Raw genomic sequence first — 26,202 nt, forward strand, 5'->3', positions numbered from 1 at the left:
TGACATCGGTTACAGGAGAAATGGATGGTTGTTTTGAGCCAGATGGTGTCTTTGTCTGTTGTGTCCTATCACTCTCTGCAGTTTCAGGTGACACTGTTGTGGGTTTCTTTGTGCTAAACAAAGATGAGGCTGTAGTGGCTGCTGTCTCTTTTGTTTGAATTCCGGTTGTTTGGTCATCACCTTTCTCTTCGTCTGTAGAGGTGAGGGGAATGCTCGGCTCTGGAGTGACTGAGGGCTTTCCAGTGGATGTCCTTTCTGTTTCAGTTGGCAGTGCTGTTGATTCATCAGTGCTATATGGAGATGAAGCTGCAGTACCAGCAGTCTTTGAGTCAGTTGTTCCAGTTTCATGTGAAGCTGTTGTCACCAATGGTTTCTCTGTGCTGAACATGGAATAATCTGTGGTCGACACAATCAGAGACTCATCTTTGAAAATGTCAGTGGTCCTTTCATCTGAACTCTCTGTTACACCTTTAGAACTGACAACTGAAGTTATCTCAGGTTCTGTGGTTGTTCCACTGGAGGAAGGTATGGATTCAACCATTGTGGACTCTGTGATTATGTCATCATCCAAGTCATCAATATCTGGTATAGTTGATGAAATGACCGGAGCTACAGGTGGCGATATGGTCACTCTGGGTGTCTCTGTGACATCAGTCAAGGGAGAAACAGAGGGTTTGTCTGAGCCTGATGGTGTTATTGTCTGTTCTGTTGCATCACTCTCTGCTGTTTCAGGTGAAATTGTTGTTGAATTCTCAGTGCTATACATAGAAGATGTAGCTGTGACTGGAGAGGTCTCTGTCAAATGGACACTTGAGTCCTCTTCATCTGTAGTGGTGAGAATATAACTTGTTGGTGTCTTGTCTTTGGAAGAAGTGACTGAAGGCTTATCAGTCTGAGATGTGACAGCACTCTCTGGTTCTTCAGGTGATATAGCTGTTGGTTTCTCAGTACTAAACAAAGATGATGATGTGGTGTTTGCTGTCTGTTTAGTGGGCATAGCAGTTGTTTGGACACCAGTGCTCTCTTCGTCTGTAGAGGTGAGAACAGAGCTTGTATCTGGAGTGACTGAAGGCTTTTCTGTGGATGTGATTTCTTTTTCAGGTGGCAATTCTGTTGTTTTCCCAGTGCTGTAGAGAGATGAAGCTGGAGTAACAGCAGTCTTTGAACTATCAGTTGTTTCGATTTCATGTGTTGTTGTTGATGACACTGCTTTTTGGTCTTTAATGAAGATGGAATATATTGTGGTCAGTATAGACTCTACGGTGAAAGAATCTGTGGTGTCGCCACCTGAACCCTCTGTTACATCTGTATCAGTGAACCCTGAGTTTATCTCAGGTTTTGCTGTTGTTCCAGTAGAGGAAGGTATGGATTCAACCATTGAAGACTCAGTGCTGATACTATCATCCAAATGATCAATAGCTGTTGTAGTCAGTGATGTGACAGAAGCTACACTTGGGGAGATGGTCACTCTGGGTGTTTCTGTGACATCGGTTACAGGAGAAATGGATGGTTGTTTTGAGCCAGATGGTGTCTTTGTCTGTTGTGTCCTATCACTCTCTGCAGTTTCAGGTGACATTGTTGTGGGCTTCTTTGTGCTAAACAAAGATGAGGCTGTAGTGGCTGCTGTCTCTTTTGTTTGCATTCCGGTTGTTTGGTCATCACCTTTCTCTTCGTCTTTAGAGGTGAGGGGAATGCTCGTCTCTGGAGTGACTGAGGGCTTTCCAGTGGATGTCCTTTCTGTTTCAGTTGGCAGTGCTGTTGATTCATCAGTGCTATATGGAGATGAAGCTGCAGTACCAGCAGTCTTTGAACTATCAGTTGTTCCAGTTTCATGTGAAGCTGTTGTCACCAATGGTTTCTCTGTGCTGAACATGGAATAATCTGTGGTCGACACAATCAGAGACTCATCTTTGAAAATGTCAGTGGTCCTTTCATCTGAACTCTCTGTTACACCTTTAGAACTGACAACTGAAGTTATCTCAGGTTCTGTGGTTGTTCCACTGGAGGAAGGTATGGATTCAACCATTGTGGACTCTGTGATTATGTCATCATCCAAGTCATCAATATCTGGTATAGTTGATGAAATGACCGGAGCTACAGGTGGCGATATGGTCACTCGGGGTGTCTCTGTGACATCAGTCAAGGGAGAAACAGAGGGTTTGTCTGAGCCTGATGGTGTTATTGTCTGTTCTGTTGCATCACTCTCTGCCTTTTCAGGTGAAATTGTTGTTGGTTTCTCAGTGCTATACATAGAAGATGTAGCTGTGACTGGGGAGGTCTCTGTCAAATGGACACCTGAGCCCTCTTCATCTGTAGTGGTGAGAATATAACTGGCTGGTGTCTTGTCTTTGGAAGAAGTGACTGAAGGCTTATCTGTCTGAGATGTGACAGCACTCTCTGGTTCTTCAGGTGATATAGCTGTTGGTTTCTCAGTACTAAACAAAGATGATGATGTGGTGTTTGCTGTCTGTTTAGTGGGCATATCAGTTGTTTGGACACCAGTGCTCTCTTCGTCTGTAGAGGTGAGAACAGAGCTTGTATCTGGAGTGACTGAAGGCTTTTCTGTGGATGTGATTTCTTTTTCAGGTGGAAGTTGTGTTGTTTTCCCAGTGCTGTAGAGAGATGAAGCTGGAGTAACAGCAGTCTTTGAACTATCAATTGTTTTGATTTCATGTGTTGTTGTTGATGACACTGCTTTTTGGTCTGTAATGAAGATGGAATATATTGTGGTCAGTATAGAGTCTACAGTGAAAGAATCTGTGGTCTCGCCACCTGAACCCTCTGTTACATCTGTATCAGTGAACCCTGAGGTTATCTCAGGTTTAGCTGTTGTTCCAGTAGAGGAAGGTATGGATTCAACCATTGAAGACTCAGTGCTGATACCATCAACCAAATCATCAATAGCTGTTGTAGTCGGTGATGTGACAGAAGCTACACTTGGGGAAATGGTCACTCTGGGTGTTTCTGTGACATTGGTTACAGGATAAATGGATGGTGTCTTTGTCTGTTGTGTCACATCACTCTCTGCAGTTTCAGGTGACACTGTTGTGGGTTTCTTTGTGCTAAACAAAGATGAGGCTGTAGTGGCTGCTGTCTCTTTTGTTTGAATTCCGGTTGTTTGGTCATCACCTTTCTCTTCGTCTGTAGAGGTGAGGGGAATGCTCGGCTCTGGAGTGACTGAGGGCTTTCCAGTGGATGTCCTTTCTGTTTCAGTTGGCAGTGCTGTTGATTCATCAGTGCTATATGGAGATGAAGCTGCAGTACCAGCAGTCTTTGAACTATCAGTTGTTCCAGTTTCATGTGAAGCTGTTGTCACCAATGGTTTCTCTGTGCTGAACATGGAATAATCTGTGGTCGACACAATCAGAGACTCATCTTTGAAAATGTCAGTGGTCCTTTCATCTGAACTCTCTGTTACACCTTTAGAACTGACAACTGAAGTTATCTCAGGTTCTGTGGTTGTTCCACTGGAGGAAGGTATGGATTCAACCATTGTGGACTCTGTGATTATGTCATCATCCAAGTCATCAATATCTGGTATAGTTGATGAAATGACCGGAGCTACAGGTGGCGATATGGTCACTCTGGGTGTCTCTGTGACATCAGTCAAGGGAGAAACAGAGGGTTTGTCTGAGCCTGATGGTGTTATTGTCTGTTCTGTTGCATCACTCTCTGCTGTTTCAGGTGAAATTGTTGTTGAATTCTCAGTGCTATACATAGAAGATGTAGCTGTCAAATGGACACTTGAGTCCTCTTCATCTGTAGTGGTGAGAATATAACTTGTTGGTGTCTTGTCTTTGGAAGAAGTGACTGAAGGCTTATCTGTCTGAGATGTGACAGCACTCTCTGGTTCTTCAGGTGATATAGCTGTTGGTTTCTCAGTACTAAACAAAGATGATGATGTGGTGTTTGCTGTCTGTTTAGTGGGCATAGCAGGGAGTGTCTGCGGGGGCGTTGATTCCACAGTTGAGATTATAAAGGGATCATAATCATCCTCATCTGGGACAGTTGTCCCGGTGAGCGTTGGGGTGGTCAAGGAGGGTTCTTCTGTGGACTCCAGGGACATATCGACGGGGAAGTCAGTCAGGTTATAATCAAACACGGTGGTCACCTCATCGCTCCCACCTAGGGCCGTCACATTCGTCACCACCTGGTCCCCTTTGGCCTCCTTCTCACGTGAGCTCTGTGGCTCCAGGGTGAACTCTTGCTTGCTGTTGATGAAGCTCACAGTCGGTGTGACAGTCACCGCGGCCTGGGAAAAGAAGTCTGGGGCTCCACTGCTCAGGATGGGCTCACCATCCACCATGGACGGCGTGGCCCGGTCAGGCACCACCGGGATGATGGGGGACTGTGATCCTTCAGTACCAATGGGATGTCTCAGCGACTCCAGAACCTGGTCAACTGAGGGGGGGGGGGAAAGAAGGTAGAGAAAGGAAGACAAGAGTGAGACTATTGTACGCCATAATTACACATTAAATGTGCATTATGTAACCCAACTGTTGCCCTGGATAGATTATTCCATTCCAACTGTATGAGTTGGATAGATTATTCCATTCCAACTGTATGAGTTGGATATATTCTTCCATTCTCACATGAATTGAATGAGCTCTTGATAGAAGGATGAATGTTTCATACATTTTGATGGTGAAACATGTTCCATGTTTGTAAACATTGGCAACATTTTTTGATTTTAAGTTGTGATTGGTTATGCTGCATTACAACATTAAATGGAAGTGAATCCTAAACATAATACATAATGTCATCATTTGATATGGGATTGTTCTGTCAATGTTTGTAGGCATGAACAACTCTCTCCCAAAGCTAGAATCCAGACAAGCAATGCTATGCTCTATAGCAGTGGTGCCCAACCAGTCGACCGCGATCGACAGGTAGATCGCGGGCTGATTTCATGTAGACTGCGAGATTATTTAGGAAAATCAGCAGGCGTTCTCGCAGTTTTCTCTCCTACAGCTTCTCTCCTTGTTGACACACGCACACACACGCTGCTGGGGCATTGCCCCTCCCCCTCCCCCCTCCCCTCACGGACCTGTCTTGTCAACACAAATCCTCAGGCTCTCACTCGCTCCAAGTGCAGAGCCTCAAGCCCTCGACAGCTCTTCTTTCAACATCACTGAATCATTAAACAAAATGGCACATTAAACGATTGACTTTTGTTTAATACATGAGGCGTTGTCTAATGTTATCTAGCTGGCTATCTACGGATAGCTCATTATATCAACGGCGTTCGTTGTTTGCAGGCTTGCAGCTGTTGGCTAGCTGTTGGTTAACTAGCTATCGTTCTCAGTTGGCTAACGTTAGCTACTAGCTAGCTAATACTGGCTGACTGGCTCCCCTTTAATTCGCAATGGAATGGCTAGCTAACTAACTGTACAAATCGATGTGATTTGGCTGAGACCGTAATTTGTACGGTTGGCTGGATTGGGGGTGGCCAGCTGGCTAGCTGGCAGTTCGTAGTGCAGTAACTGGCTGGATAGCTGTTGTATTGTGGGTTAAGGTAGCCAGCTGGCTGGCTGGCAGTTCGTGGTGCAGTAGCTGGCTAGATAGCTGGCTGATGTTGGCCAATATAGCTGTAACTGAATGATGCTAGCCTTATGTGGTCTTATGAGTTTCAGTTCTTAGGAAAATACTTTGACTATAATGGTCAAAGTAAATTAACTGTATATACTCTCTTTTAGAAACTCTGTCTCTTAAACAGTACTGTATATCTTGTATGTCATAAATGTCTGGATGTAACAGTACTGTTTATCTGTATGTCAAATGTTATGATGAATTGAAAATGGGGGACCCTGATGTAAACAAGACGAAAGTCTCTCTCTGGTCTGCAACCCCTTAACAATTGTGTGTATTGAGCCGTACTGTATTGGACCCATTCTGCAATCTATTAATACAATGTTCAATCAATCAATCAATCAATCAATCAATCTGTTATGCTTAACATGCAGTACTATTAACTTTACTTAATTTCTAAGATTAGATAATTTTGTTATTTTTAAATGTCTGATCTAAAGATAAACAAAGGGTTTTAAAAGTGCTGTATTTATCTTCTCTTATAGTACCAGAGAGAAGCTGAGGAGAATCGACCAGAAACAAAAGCTAAATTTTGTTAAATAAAAAAGAAAATATATATATATATATTTTTTTTTTTACATTTTAAGATTTAACATTTTTCCCTGTGGTATCGAAAATGATATCGATACTTTTCAAGGTATCGTATCGAAGTTCGAAATTCCAGTATCGTGACAACACTAGTGTGTTGTCAGTTGCAATGTGACAGCTCTGTTTACACATCATTCCAATTTCTTTTAATTGTACATATATCATTTTTATTTTGATTGTATTGTTCCACTTTTGCTTTGGCAATGTAAACATATGTTTTCTCATGCCCATTGAATTGAGTGTGTGTTGTCAGTGTCTATGCAGAGTGTGAAATAAATGGGTCATGCTGCCTGCATGCCCAACGTGAGAAGTTACAATCTTGTCATTCTTGTAATTCCTACACTACACTGTTACAATGATATATAAAATATCATATTATATTATATACCCATTCAATATGCACATGACAGAAAATATTATATGCCATATAATATTTTCTGTCATGTGCATATTGAATGGGTATTACTAATACTATTACTACTAATACTAGCCGAGAGTAGGTCAAATTTTGGCTGGTAGCTCTCGGCTAGGTGGTAAATTAAAAAGTAGATCTTGGTTCAAAAAAGGTTGGGCACCCCTGCTCCATAGTGTCACAAGGATCTGACTTTGTCAACTACCACAATATTTTGAGCTTTTCACACAAATTTGTTCAGTTTAAAGGAGAAAATATACCAATACTCCGGATAATCTTGCTGGGTATAATCACAGTGTCTACAGAATTACTCTTCTTTTCATCATGCATGAAGAAGCTAAAGAAAGCGTCGCCTGATGACATCACTTGGTCTTGTTCTAAAAATATTATAACAGTAGGCCTATTTGTGTATTTCTCATAATAAAACAACACAACCTGAATTAGTTTAATTTATATCTAGACCAACAGTGGAGGAGATGGAGGGAAAACAATCTACTCTGACCCAATTTGTATTATCCAATATATTACATCTCTTGTCATAAAGTGAAAAAGTTAAGTTCTGAGGTATGAGAAATCTGGGGAAATAACTGTAAAGTTGCTTTTGAATAAACGGTTTATGACCGTGATAACAACAACAAACACTTTGAAAGCCCTGAAGGCTTCACAGTGTGTTCTAAAATATAAAAACTAAGAAAGTGCTTCAATAGTAATAAGATAACCAACCAAATCATTGCAAACTGAATCTTCCCCAATACAGTTGAGAACATTAATAGTTTACCATCTGCATGCCAAACCATAATTGTGTATGGTTTCTCCTAAATCAATCAGAAAAGAAAATATTATCAAGAGGCCACAGAATTGTAACATTATAGGATTCCACTACATTTACAAAGAGTCTTTTGTCAAATGCACACATCTTAGTCGTCGCCCAGTAAATCGTTTTAACTATGCCAACAATCTCTGTGGACCATCTCTGCCCAAGAGTGACCATAACTCTCTGAGGATCAGATTAATAAATCATAGGTCCGATGCATGCGCCAATACAATCTCTATATAACGCTCCATTGACTTTGCAACATTTCAGACGTCAGCAGCTGCCTGTTCTTTTTACGGGTAACACAGCAGCAGCAGTAGCACTCCATTCCCATTCCAACAAACGTTATCGCCACCCTCCTACTCTCTTCTCCCTTGGACCAGCTTGCACACACTGATACGCTACAGACGTTAACAAGATGTTGTCTCTCTGGCACATCTGACCAGGTTAGTCATGTTTCAATCAGCTTCTTAAGAGACAGTGTTGCTTTAAACCATATGCCGGCTGATCACGGTTGTTAATACCCTTCCCCTTGTAGGCTGACAGATCCCCCTCAGTTCCTTTGGAGCTGTTGCTGAGGCTCTGAGCAAAGACAGACATCCTTTTCCTGCCCTGCTCTTCAAGTCAAACTGTAAGGCTGTAAGGAGACTCTGATCCTCTTCTCAATCATTTTGTTCTCAGGGGTCCGGCAAATGGTTGCATTTGTGTCAAGCACAGGGAAGCACTGGTAAGTGGAGCACTGGTAAGCTACAGAGACTGTTACTAAACGTTTATATAAACTAAATGTTTAAAATATATATATTTAACCATCCAGCTCATTGAGAAACGCTATAATAGATGTCCAAGCAAAATGGAAGAGACACACTCATTCACATGGCCCCTCTAGCGAAACCACGTTTTATTTTCAGAGACCCAAATGAATAACAAACGTTGTGAGAATAAGCCATAGCTTCACGCCCTTGTCTGACGTATTCAGAAGTACTGTATGTATAAAGCAGTTGGCAAAGGGACAGAGCTCTGTGGCGGTACCGTACAGGCTAATGACTTGGTATTGTTGGCCTGACTTGGTATTGTAGGCCTGTTGGCCTGTACTTGTTGTAGTCCAAACAACATGAAGAGAAGATTATTCATACAACAGACACTGCTCACATACCCCCCCCCCTCTCTCTCTCTCTCTCTCTCTCTCTCTCTCTCTCTCTCTCTCTCTCTCTCTCTCTCTCTCTCTCTCTCTCTCTCTCTCTCTCTCTCTCTCTCTCTCTCTCTCTCTCTCTCTCTCTCTCTCTCTCTCTCTCTCTCTCTCTCTCTATCTCTCTCTCTCTGTTTCCCACAAGCTGTGGTTTAGACAGATTAGTAGTTGGGACAGATAACACCTGTAGCAGCCCATAGCTAAGATGCAGACACCTGTTTAAAGCTACCAGAGCCTGGGAACACAGAGGAGCAATGGACCTGCCCATTTCAACACACTCTCATGCGTGTCACTCTCCCTCTCACCTTACAGCACCCCAGTTTGAATGCCCCTCCCCCAAACTCCACTAATAATCTCCTCCCCTCCGATCCCCCATCCCCCCACCCACCCACCATCCTCTTCTCTCTCTCTTTCACTTCCCTTCAGTCCTTCTAAGCCTCACATGCCCAGTGACCAGACCGCAGACACACTAGTCAGCCCAGTGCTCCAATCTGCTGTAGAGGTTGAACCCAGGCCTGCTTCACAGCAAATACTGGCACATTACAAATCACAACTCACCATCCTCACAGAAAGAAGTGCCTAGTTCATTACTCTATAGCTTTTTTCTTTTGAGGATTTCATTTTAGACTTTTGCTTTGACAGTATAACTTGGCTGCATGACACAGAATAAGTCCACACCACACTTGGGAAATTTGGGCTAGTACTTTGGGGAATTACTAACCCGTTTGCTTTGTCCCAGGAGAATTGGATTTTAATTGGATGAGCCATATCCAAGCAAAACATATTTGCGGTGTGGCATTTGGGGTTGACAGCGTCCATGTTTTAATATTACGTGAAGTCGTCAATATTGATCGTTTGCACACTGGGTAAACAAGGAATTACATTGCTGCATACTTTTTAAATCGGTCAAAACCACATGAGCGATTCTGGCTTGAGAAAAATAATGGCACTCTCATTATATTATATAATATTATATATGAACTATTATATTAATAATGGTTCTCACAAACACTCATTATTCAGGAGTTGAACATCCAAAACCCATTGTGTGCTACGACATCAACAAGCAAATCAGGCTGCACTCTAACCGACGTGCAAAATATAACACAATATTTTCCAAAGGTTTTTCCCACACAGAGTGGGGTGGCGGGTGAAAGCGATCTCTCTTGCATGAATGCTCCATCACACGACATGGCTGTAAAAGTGACCATAATCACCCTCTCAGGTCGGGCAGCCAGCTGTCCTCACAGAGAGGGGAGACTTTGTGTTAGCGATGACATCACTTCTGAGGTGGCGTCCAGTCTGCGATGTGCTAACGACGGGCATCAGTGCTTGCTCAGGTAAGCTGCCAGAAAGCCTTCTGCCATTGCCAGGTTGGCTGTCCATCAGCCTCCGACACGCATATTGCACGGACTAGGAGACGAATGTCATAAACGCATATGGTCTCGCAGTACAAATACACACACGGGACATACAGACGCATGGAAAACATAAACACAAACATGGGAGAGGCAGACGAACACACCATCTAACATAACTCCTCATGTCTGTCATCCGTTCACTCACACACACACAGACAGACATACTGTACACACACACACACACACACACACACACACACACACACACACACACACACACACACACACACACACACACACACACACACACACACACACACACACACACACACACACACACACACACACACACACACACACACACACACACACACACACACACACACACACTAGGTTGACTAGAATGCTTAAAAGCTACAATCGTATGGTAATGGTAATTGACGCAGAAATCAGTAATTTTATTTCCTTTTTTTTTACCCCTCCAAAAATAAGAATTAGCCCAGGAAATAAGAATGAGCTTATTTAAATAATAACCCTAAATTATTCATTATGAATCAACATTAATAAATTCGTCTCAAACAAGGATATTTAGAACTTTCAGAAAACCTATCTACCTAGATGAACAATAACATTGTAATAGGGCCCAAGTTTATTTCCTGTTGCAATGTTAACTAGACAGAAAATACGTTTTGGTCCAAACTGTTCCCTAGCTACAGGATTCCAGTGAAACGGTCTATTTAGCTCTCATCTACCCGTGAAACTTTGCAACTCTCGATGAGGCTACATTTTTTGTCCCTTATGTCATTGTGAATGTTGCTGTCACGGGTGATATCTCACTTAGGCAGGAGTGTGGGCTACACTGGATCCAGTGTTTTCGTTAACCATTTAAATCCTTCCCCTTCAAGCAATGAATGAGACTACAGCATCAGTTATGACTCACTTTCTGTTATCTGTAAAGGACTTTATCGTCATAGAGTCATCTGTCTTTTGTGAGAGACTGATGGTTGATGTGGATAAAATATCAGTCATCAGTTGATCCACCTACAACAACAGAAGGAACTGGAGGACTTTTTAAAAGACAAGTCAAAGGTGGATTCCGGTCCTCTTGAGTGGTGGGGACGAAATGCAGACCGTTATCTGTGGCTGGCAACTGTATCCCTGCCACGTCAACCCCTTCAGACTGCAGTTTCTCTAAAGCTGGCTTTATTGTAAGCCAAACGATACATTCCCTGTTGCCAAACAATTTGGACATTATTAATTCTATCACACAACCTAAATCAGGTTGAGCACTCATATAATTCAAAGCTCTGGGTATGTTCGTTTGTGGCTTAGACTACAGAAGATATTTTTGTTAGCTGTAATTCAGGTTTATGCTTTGATTGGATATGGTAGTTTATTTAGTTTTATCAATGCACACTTAAAGTGAAGGGTGGATGTTATTCATTCCTTTTTTCACGTGTATTTATTGTGCTTTTATTAAGCCTCAAATGAACACTTTTTCTTGTTGATTCATTCATGTTGAATTGTTCATGTTAATCCTAAGGCAACTCTGATTTAGATTTCATGTAAAGGTCTACAATTACAAGTGCCTTATTTTTTTTATTTTATTTTCATGAGCAACAGATTTCACTTTGATAGGCCTATATAAAAAGGATATTTTACCATTATAATACAATTCATTTTGCGAATTAACCTGCTGTCAAAAAATACATGTTTTTTATTATATTAAATTATATAGCCTATCTTTTTACATAGGCTGTACAGGCTATATCTTTTCCATTATGCCAATGAGCAGTTCGGTTTTTATAGACCAAGGCTGCAATTTATTTAATTTGATTATTGCACATTTTGTAGCCAATTTTATTTCAACAAAGAGGAAAAACCTTGAAATCTGATTTTGTCTCTCAATAGCATAATCATTAAACCTACAATAATAAAGGCCAATGATAGAATGTGATAAGACAGTGATAAGACACACACGCACGCACGCACACACGCAGGCGTGCACGCACGCGCGCACGCGCACACACACACACACACACACACACACACACACACACACACACACACACACACACACACACACACACACACACACACACACACACACACAACCAACTTGGCTCTGCACACACTACTGGTTCCACAGATTGCATCAGCAGGGTCTGGTGTGAGGAGTCCAGCTCACCTGCACTCAGGCGGGCACAGTGGCAGCCATACCCCCGCAATCCACTATACCCTGCCAAATCACCAAGCCAATCCACTATACCCTGCCAAATCACCAAGCCAATCCACTATACCCTGCCAAATCACCAAGCCAATCCACTATACCCTGCCAAATCACCAAGCCAATCCACTATACCCTGCTAATCTGGGGGGCTAATCTGACATTAGGCTAATCGATACAGAGTATGAGTGTTTTGGCTGGGTCAGTATCGGTGCACCTCTGGATCTTTGGAGACCACTGTTTCTGACGTGAGCATGATGAGGACATTTTGAACACATTTTGGTAATTGAGGTGTCAGTTTGTTTAAACATCTGCATGCTAACACTTTGTGCCCACCCCTCTCTATCTATCTCTCTCTCTCTCTCTCTCTCTCTCTCTCTCTCTCTCTCTCTCTCTCTCTCTCTCAACAGCTGTCCACCGCAGGGACACACACTGGGCTGGGGGAGGGGAACGGGACTTAAAATGAAATACATTTATGACTCACCAGGCAAACCAGACGTTTAGAATATCATTACTGGCAATCAACTCAAGGACATAGCGTGATGAAGAGCTACAGAGCGTTCAAATAATGTCAATTGCCCTTTTACTCAGTCCCTTTATTTGAAGGCGGGCAGGTAAAATGAGATAATAGCAGCCTCTTCAACAGGGTTTAGAAAGGGAAAACAGTTCCACTGTAAGGAGCCAGAGGTGGATACATGCCAGATAAACAACCCTCTTGCTAGAGCAGAGGCACCACACACACTACTCCAGCTGTGAGAATATGACCTCGCATGACTCTCATCTATACATTCTCATTGGCAGAAAATCACCCCCCCCCCCCCCCCCCTCCCCCTTCCCACTTCAGCACCATGGATAGCATCACTCTCCCACTGCCAAGCACCATCTGCTGTACAATAATATACATCAGCATTAGACTGAGTGGTAATACCTTGTACATCCTGCTAGTGAAATATTAATTCCAACCAAGTCGACATGAAGACCTGTAAATATAATGACTGCAACAACTTTTCAACAATGATATTATCCCGGCTGCCAAAGCAACAACTTGGCGAGGACAGACATTTTTTAAAAGCCCAAATAGCAGAGTGTGTTTGACCACAAAAAGTATCCTTGACAAAACTAAAAGAGCCCTAGGGCCTTCACTAACTCCATGTCCACCACTGTGTAATCCCATTAGACACATGTTCTGCTCTTGGTGTCATGCAGTGAACCTGAACTAGACTTCTCGCTAACCGACAAATAGGCAAATTGCTGTGTTCATGTAAAGATGACTTTATAGTGTTCATGACCTCAATGTGTCTTATTTAGATGAGCTAACTTTGGTTTACACTTTATATTTAGTTGATTTAGATAAGAAATCAAGCTGAAAACAATGGTTGTCAGCTGAAGCTTGTCATTTCTTTTTACCTGATTCATTCTTCCTCGGCATAAGGACGGTGACTCGGATGGAGTGTCCCTCAGGGGCCACCGTAGTCCCGGTGGGGTGGTCCACGGCCGAGGTCATGGAAGCCGGCGTGAAGTACTCAGTGTCGATGTCAGTCGCTGTATCCGTACCATCCGTCAGGGCTTCACCGGTGGATTCGGGGACGTTAGTGGTGGACTCATCGATGATGTGGACTCCTGTTGCTGATGTCACATCCTCCACTGAGGTCGCGCCATCGATCAGGATGCGGCTGGTTGCCGGAGTTACGGAAGAAGGCAGCTCAGACGCAACGACTGCGGGCAGAGTTGTGGTTTCAGTCGGCGTCTGGCTGGTCTCTTCCTTGTACACGGCGGCCAATGTCTCCACTTCCCGGTCTACGGCTGTAAGTGTGGATGGTACAGGGGTGCTTGTTTCTGTGGTTTCGTATACAGGAATGGTGGTGGGCTGAGAGGAGGAGGATTCCTGCTGTGGGTTCTCAGCATCAGTAGGTGTTGACAGAACGAGGACGGCAGAGTCGGAGGTGCTTGTTAAAAGCCCCTCTTGGACTGGTTCAGTTGGAGGCACAGGCGGTGATGCTTCAACGGGCAGATCAGTCCCAATCTCATCCGTATAGTAGTCTGGAAGGGGGTTGTCGAGTGAAGCCCTGGGAAGGGGCTTACTGAGGCTGTGGTGCCGAGCACTTCGTCATAAATCAGTTCAGTTGATGCTGTTTGGGTATCTGTGAGGTCAGAGGTCATTTCCGTGGTGATCCCGGGAACCAGTATAGTCTCTTCCGTCTTCCCCAAAGCGAACATGGGCTCTGTGGTGGGAAGGACCTCCTCCATTCGGACGTCGGGTGGAATTGTGCCAACCTCGATCACAGAGTGATCCTCCTCTTCTTCAGTGGGTTCCGAGGTGCCTCTAATCGCTGCGGTTTCTGGCTGAGCAGGGCTTGTACTTGTGGCAGAGGGTGCCAGGAATGTGTCGCCACGGGGAACCGATTCGACCTGGGAAATATTCTCACTGACAAAGTCGTCCACGTCAAAGATAGGCGTGGCCGATGTCGCCATGAGAACGTCGTCGGTTTCCTCGCTAATGGCAGTGTGCGGGGTGGCGGTCACCTCTTCCAGGTCCTCTTCGTGACCAGGCGGGGTGGGGCGAGGTGGAGCCATGCTGGTGGAGAACATGGATGGGACATCCGGGTACTCTTCTTCTGCGTCGTGTACCAACTCAGAGGTGGAGGCCCGGGTGCTGGTGCTGCCATACAGTGATGTCAGGGTGGTGGTGGCGGCGTCGCTGATGATGGTGGTGGAGGTGGCAGTCGTGGTGGTCTGCATGGGGGAAGAGGTAGTGATCCCTTCCACAGACACATCCACAAAGGATGTCTGGTTGATGGTGTCTCTCCTGCCTAAACACACAGGAGAGAGAGAGAGAGAGAGAGAGAGAGAGAGAGAGAGAGAGAGAGAGAGAGAGAGAGAGAGAGAGAGAGAGAGAGAGAGAGAGAGAAAAAAAGGATTAAATTAAATAAACTCACGTAAAGAAATTCAAAAATAAAAAAGCTAGTAAATGATTGCCTCTCCCTTAAATATATAATTTATGGAAGATTGGAATGATTACGGTCAATCAAACTGAATGCACAGCCATGTTATTTTTGGACTACATTAATATTTAATCTGGGATATTTGATTCTATTTTCAAACACACTACTTCCTGTGTGAGTCGCCTAGACTGGCGGCAAAGTGCCCTGTCTACACATTGACCGATCACTGAGCCAGAGAACACATTGGTGTGAGGCAAGGCAACATACCCGCATTAAAACCAAGACCCAACAGTGGTTAAGCTGATGAATGTCATCTAGCCTGTTGACCTCTTCAGTAACAATATCAAATGATAAGCATTAGGAGTCTTATGATACTATGTCAGATTATATAAAATGTAGTTCCAAACATCAGATTATTTTGCAGAATTTACTCCCAAGCCTTCAACCATAACAATGGTTGAAAAATTACCACAATTTGGGTCGTCAACTGTGTCTGTGAAGCCAACATATTATCATGTTGATCTAACGCTCTAATGCAAGTCCCTTCCCCATTTTCCTAATGGCGTGGGCTGTTTTTTGGGGCAGATCTTCGGGAGATAATTTAGGTGAGGTAATTTTCCCAAGTGTTCTACTTTTTACACAAAGACAAGTACACTTTAAACTCCCCCCCCCCCCCTCTGTTAATTTCCTACCATGTCTGAACGCATTGATGTGGCCATTAAGAGGCATATAACACCACATAAACTGTTGAGGAGTCTAGTGTTGTGGTTTTGTCTGAGTAACTCGTCCTTGGCTCTCCTCCTACGGTCGGTCTCAGTGTCTCACTGGCATGTTCCCTTCATGCCTGGTCCCACAGACCCCGGTTTCATTATGTTCAGTTTGCCTGTGATTGGGTCCATTACATAATCCTAAGGAACTCTCTCTTTAGCCAAGGTGACTGTATTCAATAGTAGCAGAATAGTCATTTGTCACTTGTCAAGTTGGATACTTGTATTCTGAAAGCGGTATTTATCTGAAAGCTACTGTCATGTCTGTATGTCTCCCATGATTGATTGCCCTCACTCCCACCCTTTTCCTTTAACCTCCCAGGCTTGCACTCTATCGCTCCATCTCTCCATCTCTCTATCGATCTATCTCTCTCTCTCTCCATCTCTCTCCATCTCTCTCCATCTCTCTCCATCTCTCTGTCTCTCTCCGTCTCTCTCTCTCTCTCTCTCTCTCTCTCTCTCTCTCTCTCTCTCTCTCTCTCTCTCTCTCTCTCTCTCCAACACATGCACATACACATCAGTGTAGCAATGTTGGGAGCCTCTCCTCTGTGGCGTCAGACTGTGTAAAAGCAGACTCCAGCTGTTGCCCATTACGTTGTAGACCTCCTTCGCCATGCAGCTATCTCTGATGGAAGGTGTGAGGCAATTTTTCCCCTTAACAGGAAAATAAAAAGAGCCTCATCCATTAGAAAGCGGAGGGAGAGTGTATTATCTCTCAGTGTGAGTGTGCTGTCACTGTTAGAGCTCTTTGTTGTCTTCAAACCCAACTAGAGAACCAATCAGAGACCAACTAGAGACCAATTATCCTCATCTGCCCTCCACTCCCCCAGCCCCCTCCTCCTCTCTTTACTCAAACTGACTTATGTTTACATAATGATTCTGGGGAGGGTGATGAAGTGGGTCCCACCAAATGTAAAATTGGGGTACTTGAAAAGCACTTAGGGCCAGGAGTACAAGAGGCATGGCCGAGGAGAGCTGACACGGAACGCACAGGGCAGGAGGCGAGGGCGGCCTGTTTGCCTGCCCTCTGAACCCCGTGGGGAACTTATCACTGTGAAAAAAGTGTCAGCCGTGACTCAGGGGCAAGTCGAATGGCCTGGCAGGGGGAAGGCTTATCTGCCCGACCCCTCATTTGTAAGAGACGGAAAGGGTCAGGGGTCAGGGTCGCCGGGGATGACTGGATTTAGAATGTCGAAGCGGTAGCTTCGTCCATTATCCAAACGTCTGCTCTGATAAGTATAAGTGAGAATGACGGGGAAAAGGGCCGATCTCTGACAGCGGAAACGACAGGAGGACAGCAGAAAGGGGTTAGATAGTGAGACTGAGACTAAAAGGGCTGACAGGTGCTGTACTGCTAACCTTGGTGGCAGATTTCAACATTCATTTGACTTTGCCCTGAGGGACTGTGATTAGTAAATGGCTCTCACATTTTGAGGGGTTTGTTTAGTGAACGTCCATTCAACCATAAAGTGTTACTCTAGCAACTAGCTTGTATTTGTACCACTATAGAGAAAACCTACAGCCATTCTGTTTTCCTTTGTTGGTTATTAGCCGTCGTGGTGTGAAGACAAATTAGTTGTTTACACGCTTGGGAGTATTCCAGATAATGACTGCGTTGAAGTCTTATTTGTCCACAAAAATAAACCTGTATACATGAATATTCATGTTATTATGATCTAACCTTTAGGCATTGCAGACACAGCGGTTTCAGACTACAAAAAATTATGACGAAAAGTCTGTAGGTAACACAGATGTAAGGTAAGGTAATAATGTGTTTTATCTTATTTGGGTTCCTCATGATCAGGAACAGAGTATGTGTTCCAACTAAAATGTTTAATAATTAACACTTTGATCGCCATGGTTAAATTCATAATTTACCATCCCTAGCCAGCTCTATTTGTCTATGGAGAAGTTCCCCTTCTTTGCAGGGCTATAACTTTTTAAATTGTATTGCTAAATTGACATTATTATGGCCCATTCAATGTCCTATATATATTGTTCAGGGTGTAGAAACGTTATACTTTTTCATTCACATATTCATACTAAAATACGGTCTAAAGTATAAGTATGTTTTTATCGTTTTCTGCAGCTTTCTCCAGAACTTGATTTATAGCCCCAAATGCATTATATTGATGATGAAATACAGTTTGATAGCGATCGGTGCCAGATAAAAAATTTCAACTGGAGGTACTTCTAGACGTTACTACGTATCATCTGATGTTGACCGGATGGGCGGGGGGTCGTTTATAATTCCGTGGGCAACGTTATATCATTCATCTAGGGTGGGTCATATGATCATCAGATCAGTTAGTATAGAAGACGTTAGAAAATAACGTTGAAACTCACCGTACCTTCCTCGCGGCATTGGGCGATCAGCTTGGAGTAGACATTTTGCTATTATGGGATGTTGATCCATTTCCAGGTTGTATAATACTATATACGTCCAAATAACGTTGTTTATTGAGTTAGGGCGAGCGATTGATTATCCAGTGTGTCGAGATGGAGTCCGGCTAACGATCGGACGAAATATGGATGAGCACTTCCTGTTTGGCGCGTCACTTCCTGTTGGCCGATCTGCCGATCGGCCACCAGATGGCGCTCTTGAACCGTTAGACAGTTGAGTGGAGCTCAGCAGTATATCTCAGGTCCCCGGAGGAGAAATATGATTTCGATCACAGATTTTTGAAATATTGATATCAAAGACGTGTTACGGCGTCTTCGGCAGAATGAGCATGGCGGGGAAAGACGAGTTACGGCGTTCCCGGCGATTAAAGTGTTAAGCATACTGAATAAATACAGGAAATTGGTGTGCATGTAAACAAATGCATTATTTCCACAACTAACCCGGTTATTTGAGAATACAGATTAAGGATCCCTGATTAGTTCTGCCTGGAAGTAAAAGAGGTAACAAAAAGAGACAGATAATGACTGTTTAACCACTGGTCACTAAAAGCCCATTGGAGTGAGAAGCGGTCTGCGGCTGTAAGTTCAAATAAAGCAGGAGTTTACCATTATGATATCATCCTCATCTCGGCCAATCCCAAACTAGTTCCCTAGGCAACGGGCGGGAACCCAAAACGACACACAGTGAGGTCAGTGAGTGGTTGTAGTCTGTTAGATCAGTCTAGCCTAGCCCGTAACGCTCATGAGTCAATCCTGTTTCTTTGGCTTTCTTGGTAGGGGTGTCAAATAAACAACAGAACATCAAAAGTAAAAAGATACATACAGACAGACAGACAGACAGACAGACAGACAGACAGACAGACAGACAGACAGACAGACAGACAGACAGACAGACAGACAGACAGACAGACAGACAGACAGACAGACAGACAGACAGACAGACAGACAGACAGACAGACAGACAGACAGACAGACAGACAGACAGACAGACAGATAGACAGACAGACAGACAGACAGACAGACAGACAGACAGACAGACAGACAGACAGACAGACAGACAGACAGACAGACAGACAGACAGACAGATAGATAGATAAATAGTTAGATAAAGCCCATCACATAATAATAATAATAATAATAATAATTATTATTATAATTATAATTATAATAATAATAATAATTATTATTATTATTATTATTATTATTATTATTATTATTATTATTATTATTATTATTATTATTATTATTATTATTATTATTATTATTATTATTATTATTATTATTATTATTATTATTATTATTATTATTATTATTATTATTATTATTATTATTATTATTATTATTATTATTATTATTATTATTATTATTATTATTATTATACATACAAAAATTGTATGGTGTCTGGAAAATCTAATATCTAAATATATGTAGTAACTCTTTGTAAAAACCCATAGGCTACAACACAATGAGTGCCCTCAGTGTGTTTACTGTACCTTGAAAGCAGTAGGCTCCAAGCTTCTTGGAGGACTCCGGGTAGCCCGTTTGGTTTCTGAAGCGGTACATGGTCCTGACGCCCAGAAGACCACCGCCGCACTGCATTCTGGGTACGGCGACAGGGTGTCGCACGCTGCCGTCGGAGAGCCAGCCATAGTCGCAGCGGTCCAGGCCCTGGCGCCAGGCCGAATGGAGCTGACCGGGTGAGGCCAGGGCACCGTTCCTCGCCTCACACTCTTCCTTGGCCTCTGCGAAGGTCATCTTACGGGTCACAGGAGCGTAGTACACCTCGCCTGAAATGTGCAACAAAAAGCAACAGAAAATTACTCACAGGATCACAGTAACCCCAATAATCATCAACAAACAAAGAAATTATACATCTTTTTTATTTCATTTTATTACCTCAATATAAGAACACTCACATGATAGGTCAAACGAGTTAGGGGGGGGGGATAGGATAGGGGACAAAGGAGAAGGGAGGGGGATGACTTTACATGAGTTGGGGAATCAATATATTATTCCACAATACCCTCCCCCCCACACACACCTCCCAGATCATTGTGACCAATAGAGACATGAATACCATTACCATTTACAAAAGTCACAGATCTGCAGGGCTCGGGCCCAAAACATCTCCCACCAATCGGATTTAGGACAACAGAAGTTCATTCATTGCTCTATTATTCTGAGGTGGGATAGCAATGCTGACTATGTGCCGGATCTGTTAAATACTGTGCCTGTGCTTCAGGCCAAATTGGGGTTCCCCTCTGTGGGCGGGACAGAGCTCGCTCATACCTTCTATAGTCTGGCTCTTAGCATTGTTTGTCTGAACGAAGGTCTCGTCTTCAGAAATGACAATGGATTAATGAACATTTTTCTTTTCCTCATGCTATCGTGAATCAAGACAACGTTTTTCATAACCGATTGATTGACTATTATGGTATTAAGATTCAAATATCCATTTTCTGGTGGTGCTGAGTTCCTCTTTGAAACACGAGGCACAACAACACACAGCATTCTGATGCACTACAACTCAATTCAATCTCATGTTAAACAGAATTAGCCAGTTAGGCCTACTTGGTGATGATGGGACAAGTAAATCTCATAAACAGTACTTGTCAGTAAGTTGGATAGTAGGTTGGATAGTAGGTTGGATAGTAGAGTGGATAGTAGGGTGGATAGTAGGTTGGATAGTAGGTTGGATAGTAGGGTGGATATAGTAGGTTGGATAGTAGGGTGGATAGTAGGTTGGATAGTAGGTTGGATAGTAGGTTGGATAGTAGGTTGGATAGTAGGGTGGATATAGTAGGTTGGATAGTAGGGTGGATAGTAGGGTGGATAGTAGGTTGGATAGTAGGTTGGATAGTAGGTTGGATAGTAGGTTGGATAGTAGGTTGGATAGTAGGGTTGATAGTAGGTTGGATAGTAGGTTGGATAGTAGGTTGGATAGTAGGGTTGATAGTGGGGTGGATAGTAGGGTGGATAGTAGGGTGGATAGTGGGGTGGATAGTAGGGTGGATAGTAGGTTGGATAGTAGGGTGGATAGTACAACCTGCTGACATTATTAGTATTTAATTATATTTGAATTATTTCATGATCCCAAGTGACCATACTCTCTATCTAAACAAGTGACCATGCTCTCTCTCTTTCTCTAAACAAGTGACCATGCTCTCTCTCTCTCTAAACAAGTGACCATGCTCTCTCTCTTTCTCTAAACAAGTGACCATGCTCTCTCTCTCTAAACAAGTGATCATGCTCTCTCTCTCTCTAAACAAGTGACCATGCTCTCTCTCTTTCTCTAAACAAGTGACCATGCTCTCTTTAAACAAGTGATCATGCTCTCTCTTTCTCTAAACAAGTGACCATGCACTCTCTCTCTCTCTAAACAAGTGACCATGCTCTCTCTCTATAAACAAGTGACCATGCTCTCTCTCTATAAACAAGTGACCATGCTCTCTCTCTATAACAAGTGACCATGCTCTCTCTCTAAACAAGTGACCATGCTCTCTCTCTCTAAACAAGTGACCATGCTCTCTCTCTCTAAACAAGTGACCATGCTCTCTCTCTAAACAAGTGACCATGCTCTCTCTCTCTAAACAAGTGACCATGCTCTCTCTCTCTAAACAAGTGACCATGCTCTCTCTCTAAACAAGTGACCATGCTCTCTCTCTCTAAACAAGTGACCATGATCTCTCTCTCTAAACAAGTGACCATGCTCTCTCTCTAAACAAGTGACCATGCTCTCTCTCTCTAAACAAGTGACCATGCTCTCTCTCTAAACAAGTGACCATGCTCTCTCTCTATAAACAGGTGACCATGCTCTCTCTCTCTAAACAAGTGACCATGCTCTCTCTCTAAACAAGTGACCATGCTCTCTCTCTATAAACAAGTGACCATGCTCTCTCTCTAAACAAGTGACCATGCTCTCTCTCTCTAAACAAGTGACCATGCTCTCTCTCTAAACAAGTGACCATGCTCTCTCTCTAAACAAGTGACCATGCTCTCTCTCTCTAAACAAGTGACCATGCTTTCTCTCTATAAACAAGTGACCATGCTCTCTCTATAAACAAGTGACCATGCTCTCTCTCTATAAACAAGTGACCATGCTCTCTCTATAAACAAGTGACCATGCTCTCTCTCTCTAAACAAGTGACCATGCTCTCTCTCTATAAACAAGTGACCATGCTCTCTCTCTCTAAACAAGTGACCATGCTCTCTCTCTAAACAAGTGACCATGCTCTCTCTCTCTAAACAAGTGACCATGCTCTCTCTCTAAACAAGTGACCATGCTCTCTCTCTCTAAACAAGTGACCATGCTCTCTCTCTCTAAACAGGTGACCATGCTCTCTCTCTAAACAAGTGACCATGCTCTCTCTCTAAACAAGTGACCATGCCCTCTCTCTCTAAACAAGTGACCATGCTCTCTCTCTAAACAAGTGACCATGCTCTCTCTCTAAACAAGTGACCATGCTCTCTCTCTAAACAAGTGACCATGCCCTCTCTCTCTAAACAAGTGACCATGCTCTCTCTCTCTAAACAAGTGACCATGCTCTCTCTCTCTAAACAAGTGACCATGCTCTCTCTCTCTAAACAAGTGACCATGCTCTCTCTATAAACAAGTGACCATGCTCTCTCTCTAAACAAGTGACCATGCTCTCTCTCTCTAAACAAGTGACCATGCTCTCTCTCTAAACAAGTGACCATGCTCTCTCTCTCTAAACAAGTGACCATGCTCTCTCTATAAACAAGTGACCATGCTCTCTCTCTAAACAAGTGACCATGCTCTCTCTCTAAACAAGTGACCATGCTCTCTCTCTCTAAACAAGTGACCATGCTCTCTCTCTCTAAACAAGTGACCATGATCTCTCTCTCTCTAAACAAGTGACCATGCTCTCTCTCTATAAACAAGTGACCATGCTCTCTCTCTCTAAACAAGTGACCATGATCTCTCTCTAAACAAGTGACCATGATCTCTCTCTAAACAAGTGACCATGCTCTCTCTCTATAAACAAGTGACCATGCTCTCTATATAAACAAGTGACCATGCTCTCTCTCTCTCTAAACAAGTGACCATGCTCTCTCTCTCTCTCTAAACAAGTGACCATGCTCTCTATATAAACAAGTGACCATGCTCTCTCTATAAACAAGTGACCATGCTCTCTCTCTATAAACAAGTGACCATGCTCTCTCTATAAACAAGTGACCATGCTCTCTCTCTCTAAACAAGTGACCATGCTCTCTCTCTATAAACAAGTGACCATGCTCTCTCTCTCTAAACAAGTGACCATGCTCTCTCTCTAAACAAGTGACCATGCTCTCTCTCTCTAAACAAGTGACCATGCTCTCTCTCTAAACAAGTGACCATGCTCTCTCTCTCTAAACAAGTGACCATGCTCTCTCTCTCTAAACAGGTGACCATGCTCTCTCTCTAAACAAGTGACCATGCTCTCTCTCTAAACAAGTGACCATGCCCTCTCTCTCTAAACAAGTGACCATGCTCTCTCTCTAAACAAGTGACCATGCTCTCTCTCTAAACAAGTGACCATGCTCTCTCTCTAAACAAGTGACCATGCCCTCTCTCTCTAAACAAGTGACCATGCTCTCTCTCTCTAAACAAGTGACCATGCTCTCTCTCTCTAAACAAGTGACCATGCTCTCTCTCTCTAAACAAGTGACCATGCTCTCTCTATAAACAAGTGACCATGCTCTCTCTCTAAACAAGTGACCATGCTCTCTCTCTCTAAACAAGTGACCATGCTCTCTCTCTAAACAAGTGACCATGCTCTCTCTCTCTAAACAAGTGACCATGCTCTCTCTATAAACAAGTGACCATGCTCTCTCTCTAAACAAGTGACCATGCTCTCTCTCTAAACAAGTGACCATGCTCTCTCTCTCTAAACAAGTGACCATGCTCTCTCTCTCTAAACAAGTGACCATGATCTCTCTCTCTCTAAACAAGTGACCATGCTCTCTCTCTATAAACAAGTGACCATGCTCTCTCTCTCTAAACAAGTGACCATGATCTCTCTCTAAACAAGTGACCATGATCTCTCTCTAAACAAGTGACCATGCTCTCTCTCTATAAACAAGTGACCATGCTCTCTATATAAACAAGTGACCATGCTCTCTCTCTCTCTAAACAAGTGACCATGCTCTCTCTCTCTCTCTAAACAAGTGACCATGCTCTCTATATAAACAAGTGACCATGCTCTCTCTCTCTATAAACAAGTGACCATGCTCTCTCTCTATAAACAAGTGACCATGCTCTCTCTCTATAAACAAGTGACCATGCTCTCTCTCTCTAAACAAGTGACCATGCTCTCTCTCTAAACAAGTGACCATGCTCTCTCTCTATAAACAAGTGACCATGCTCTCTCTCTATAAACAAGTGACCATGCTCTCTCTCTCTATAAACAAGTGACCATGCTCTCTCGCTATAAACAAGTGACCATGCTCTCTCTCTCTAAACAAGTGACCATGCTCTCTCTCTCTAAACAAGTGACCATGCTCTCTCTCTCTCTAAACAAGTGACCATGCTCTCTCTCTCTAAACAGGTGACCATGCTCTCTCTCTCTAAACAAGTGACCATGCTCTCTCTCTCTATAAACAAGTGACCATGCTCTCTCTCTATAAACAAGTGACCATGCTCTCTCTCTCTAAACAAGTGACCATGCTCTCTCTCTCTAAACAAGTGACCATGCTCTCTCTCTCTCTCTAAACAAGTGACCATGCTCTCTCTCTAAACAAGTGACCATGCTCTCTCTCTCTAAACAAGTGACCATGCTCTCTCTCTCTAAACAAGTGACCATGATCTCTCTCTCTAAACAAGTGACCATGCTCTCTCTCTATAAACAAGTGACCATGCTCTCTCTCTCTAAACAAGTGACCATGATCTCTCTCTCTAAACAAGTGACCATGATCTCTCTCTAAACAAGTGACCATGCTCTCTCTCTATAAACAAGTGACCATGCTCTCTATATAAACAAGTGACCATGCTCTCTCTCTCTCTCTAAACAAGTGACCATGCTCTCTCTCTTTCTCTCTAAACAAGTGACCATGCTCTCTATATAAACAAGTGACCATGCTCTCTCTCTCTATAAACAAGTGACCATGCTCTCTCTCTATAAACAAGTGACCATGCTCTCTCTCTCTAAACAAGTGACCATGCTCTCTCTCTAAACAAGTGACCATGCTCTCTCTCTATAAACAAGTGACCATGCTCTCTCTCTATAAACAAGTGACCATGCTCTCTCTCTCTATAAACAAGTGACCATGCTCTCTCTCTATAAACAAGTGACCATGCTCTCTCTCTCTAAACAAGTGACCATGCTCTCTCTCTCTAAACAAGTGACCATGCTCTCTCTCTCTCTAAACAAGTGACCATGCTCTCTCTCTCTAAACAGGTGACCATGCTCTCTCTCTCTAAACAAGTGACCATGCTCTCTCTCTCTATAAACAAGTGACCATGCTCTCTCTCTATAAACAAGTGACCATGCTCTCTCTCTCTAAACAAGTGACCATGCTCTCTCTCTCTAAACAAGTGACCATGCTCTCTCTCTCTCTAAACAAGTGACCATGCTCTCTCTCTCTAAACAGGTGACCATGCTCTCTCTCTCTAAACAGGTGACCATGGGATAACTGGGGTTGCAACAAAAGTGCAACTAGGGCTAAAAACCCAATGAAATTAAATAATAATAATAATAATAATAACAATAATAATAATAATAATAATAATAATAATAATAATAATAATAATAATAATAATAATAATAATAATAATAATAATAATAATAATAATAATAATAATAATAATAATAATAATAATAATAATAATAATAATAATAATAATAATAATAATAATAATAATAATAATAATAATAATAATAATAATAATAATAATAATAATAATAATAATAATA

At 42.8% G+C, this 26,202-nt stretch overlaps 1 protein-coding gene across 1 annotated transcript in view; it reads right to left on the minus strand.

Annotated features, from left to right (window-relative positions):
- vcana (versican a) overlaps nucleotides 1–26,202 on the minus strand; it is a gene marked incomplete at its 5' end in the record, with an annotated part of 69,827 nt that overhangs the window by 37,321 nt on the left and 6,304 nt on the right. Inside the window, 1 exon segment of the mRNA XM_084307548.1 lies at nucleotides 19,783–20,076. Coding sequence (XP_084163674.1) covers nucleotides 19,783–20,076 — 294 coding nt within the window.

Source organism: Notolepis coatsorum, assembly GCF_963971535.1.
Source record: "Notolepis coatsorum genome assembly, chromosome: 1".
Taxonomy (NCBI): Eukaryota; Metazoa; Chordata; class Actinopteri; order Aulopiformes; family Paralepididae; genus Notolepis; species Notolepis coatsorum.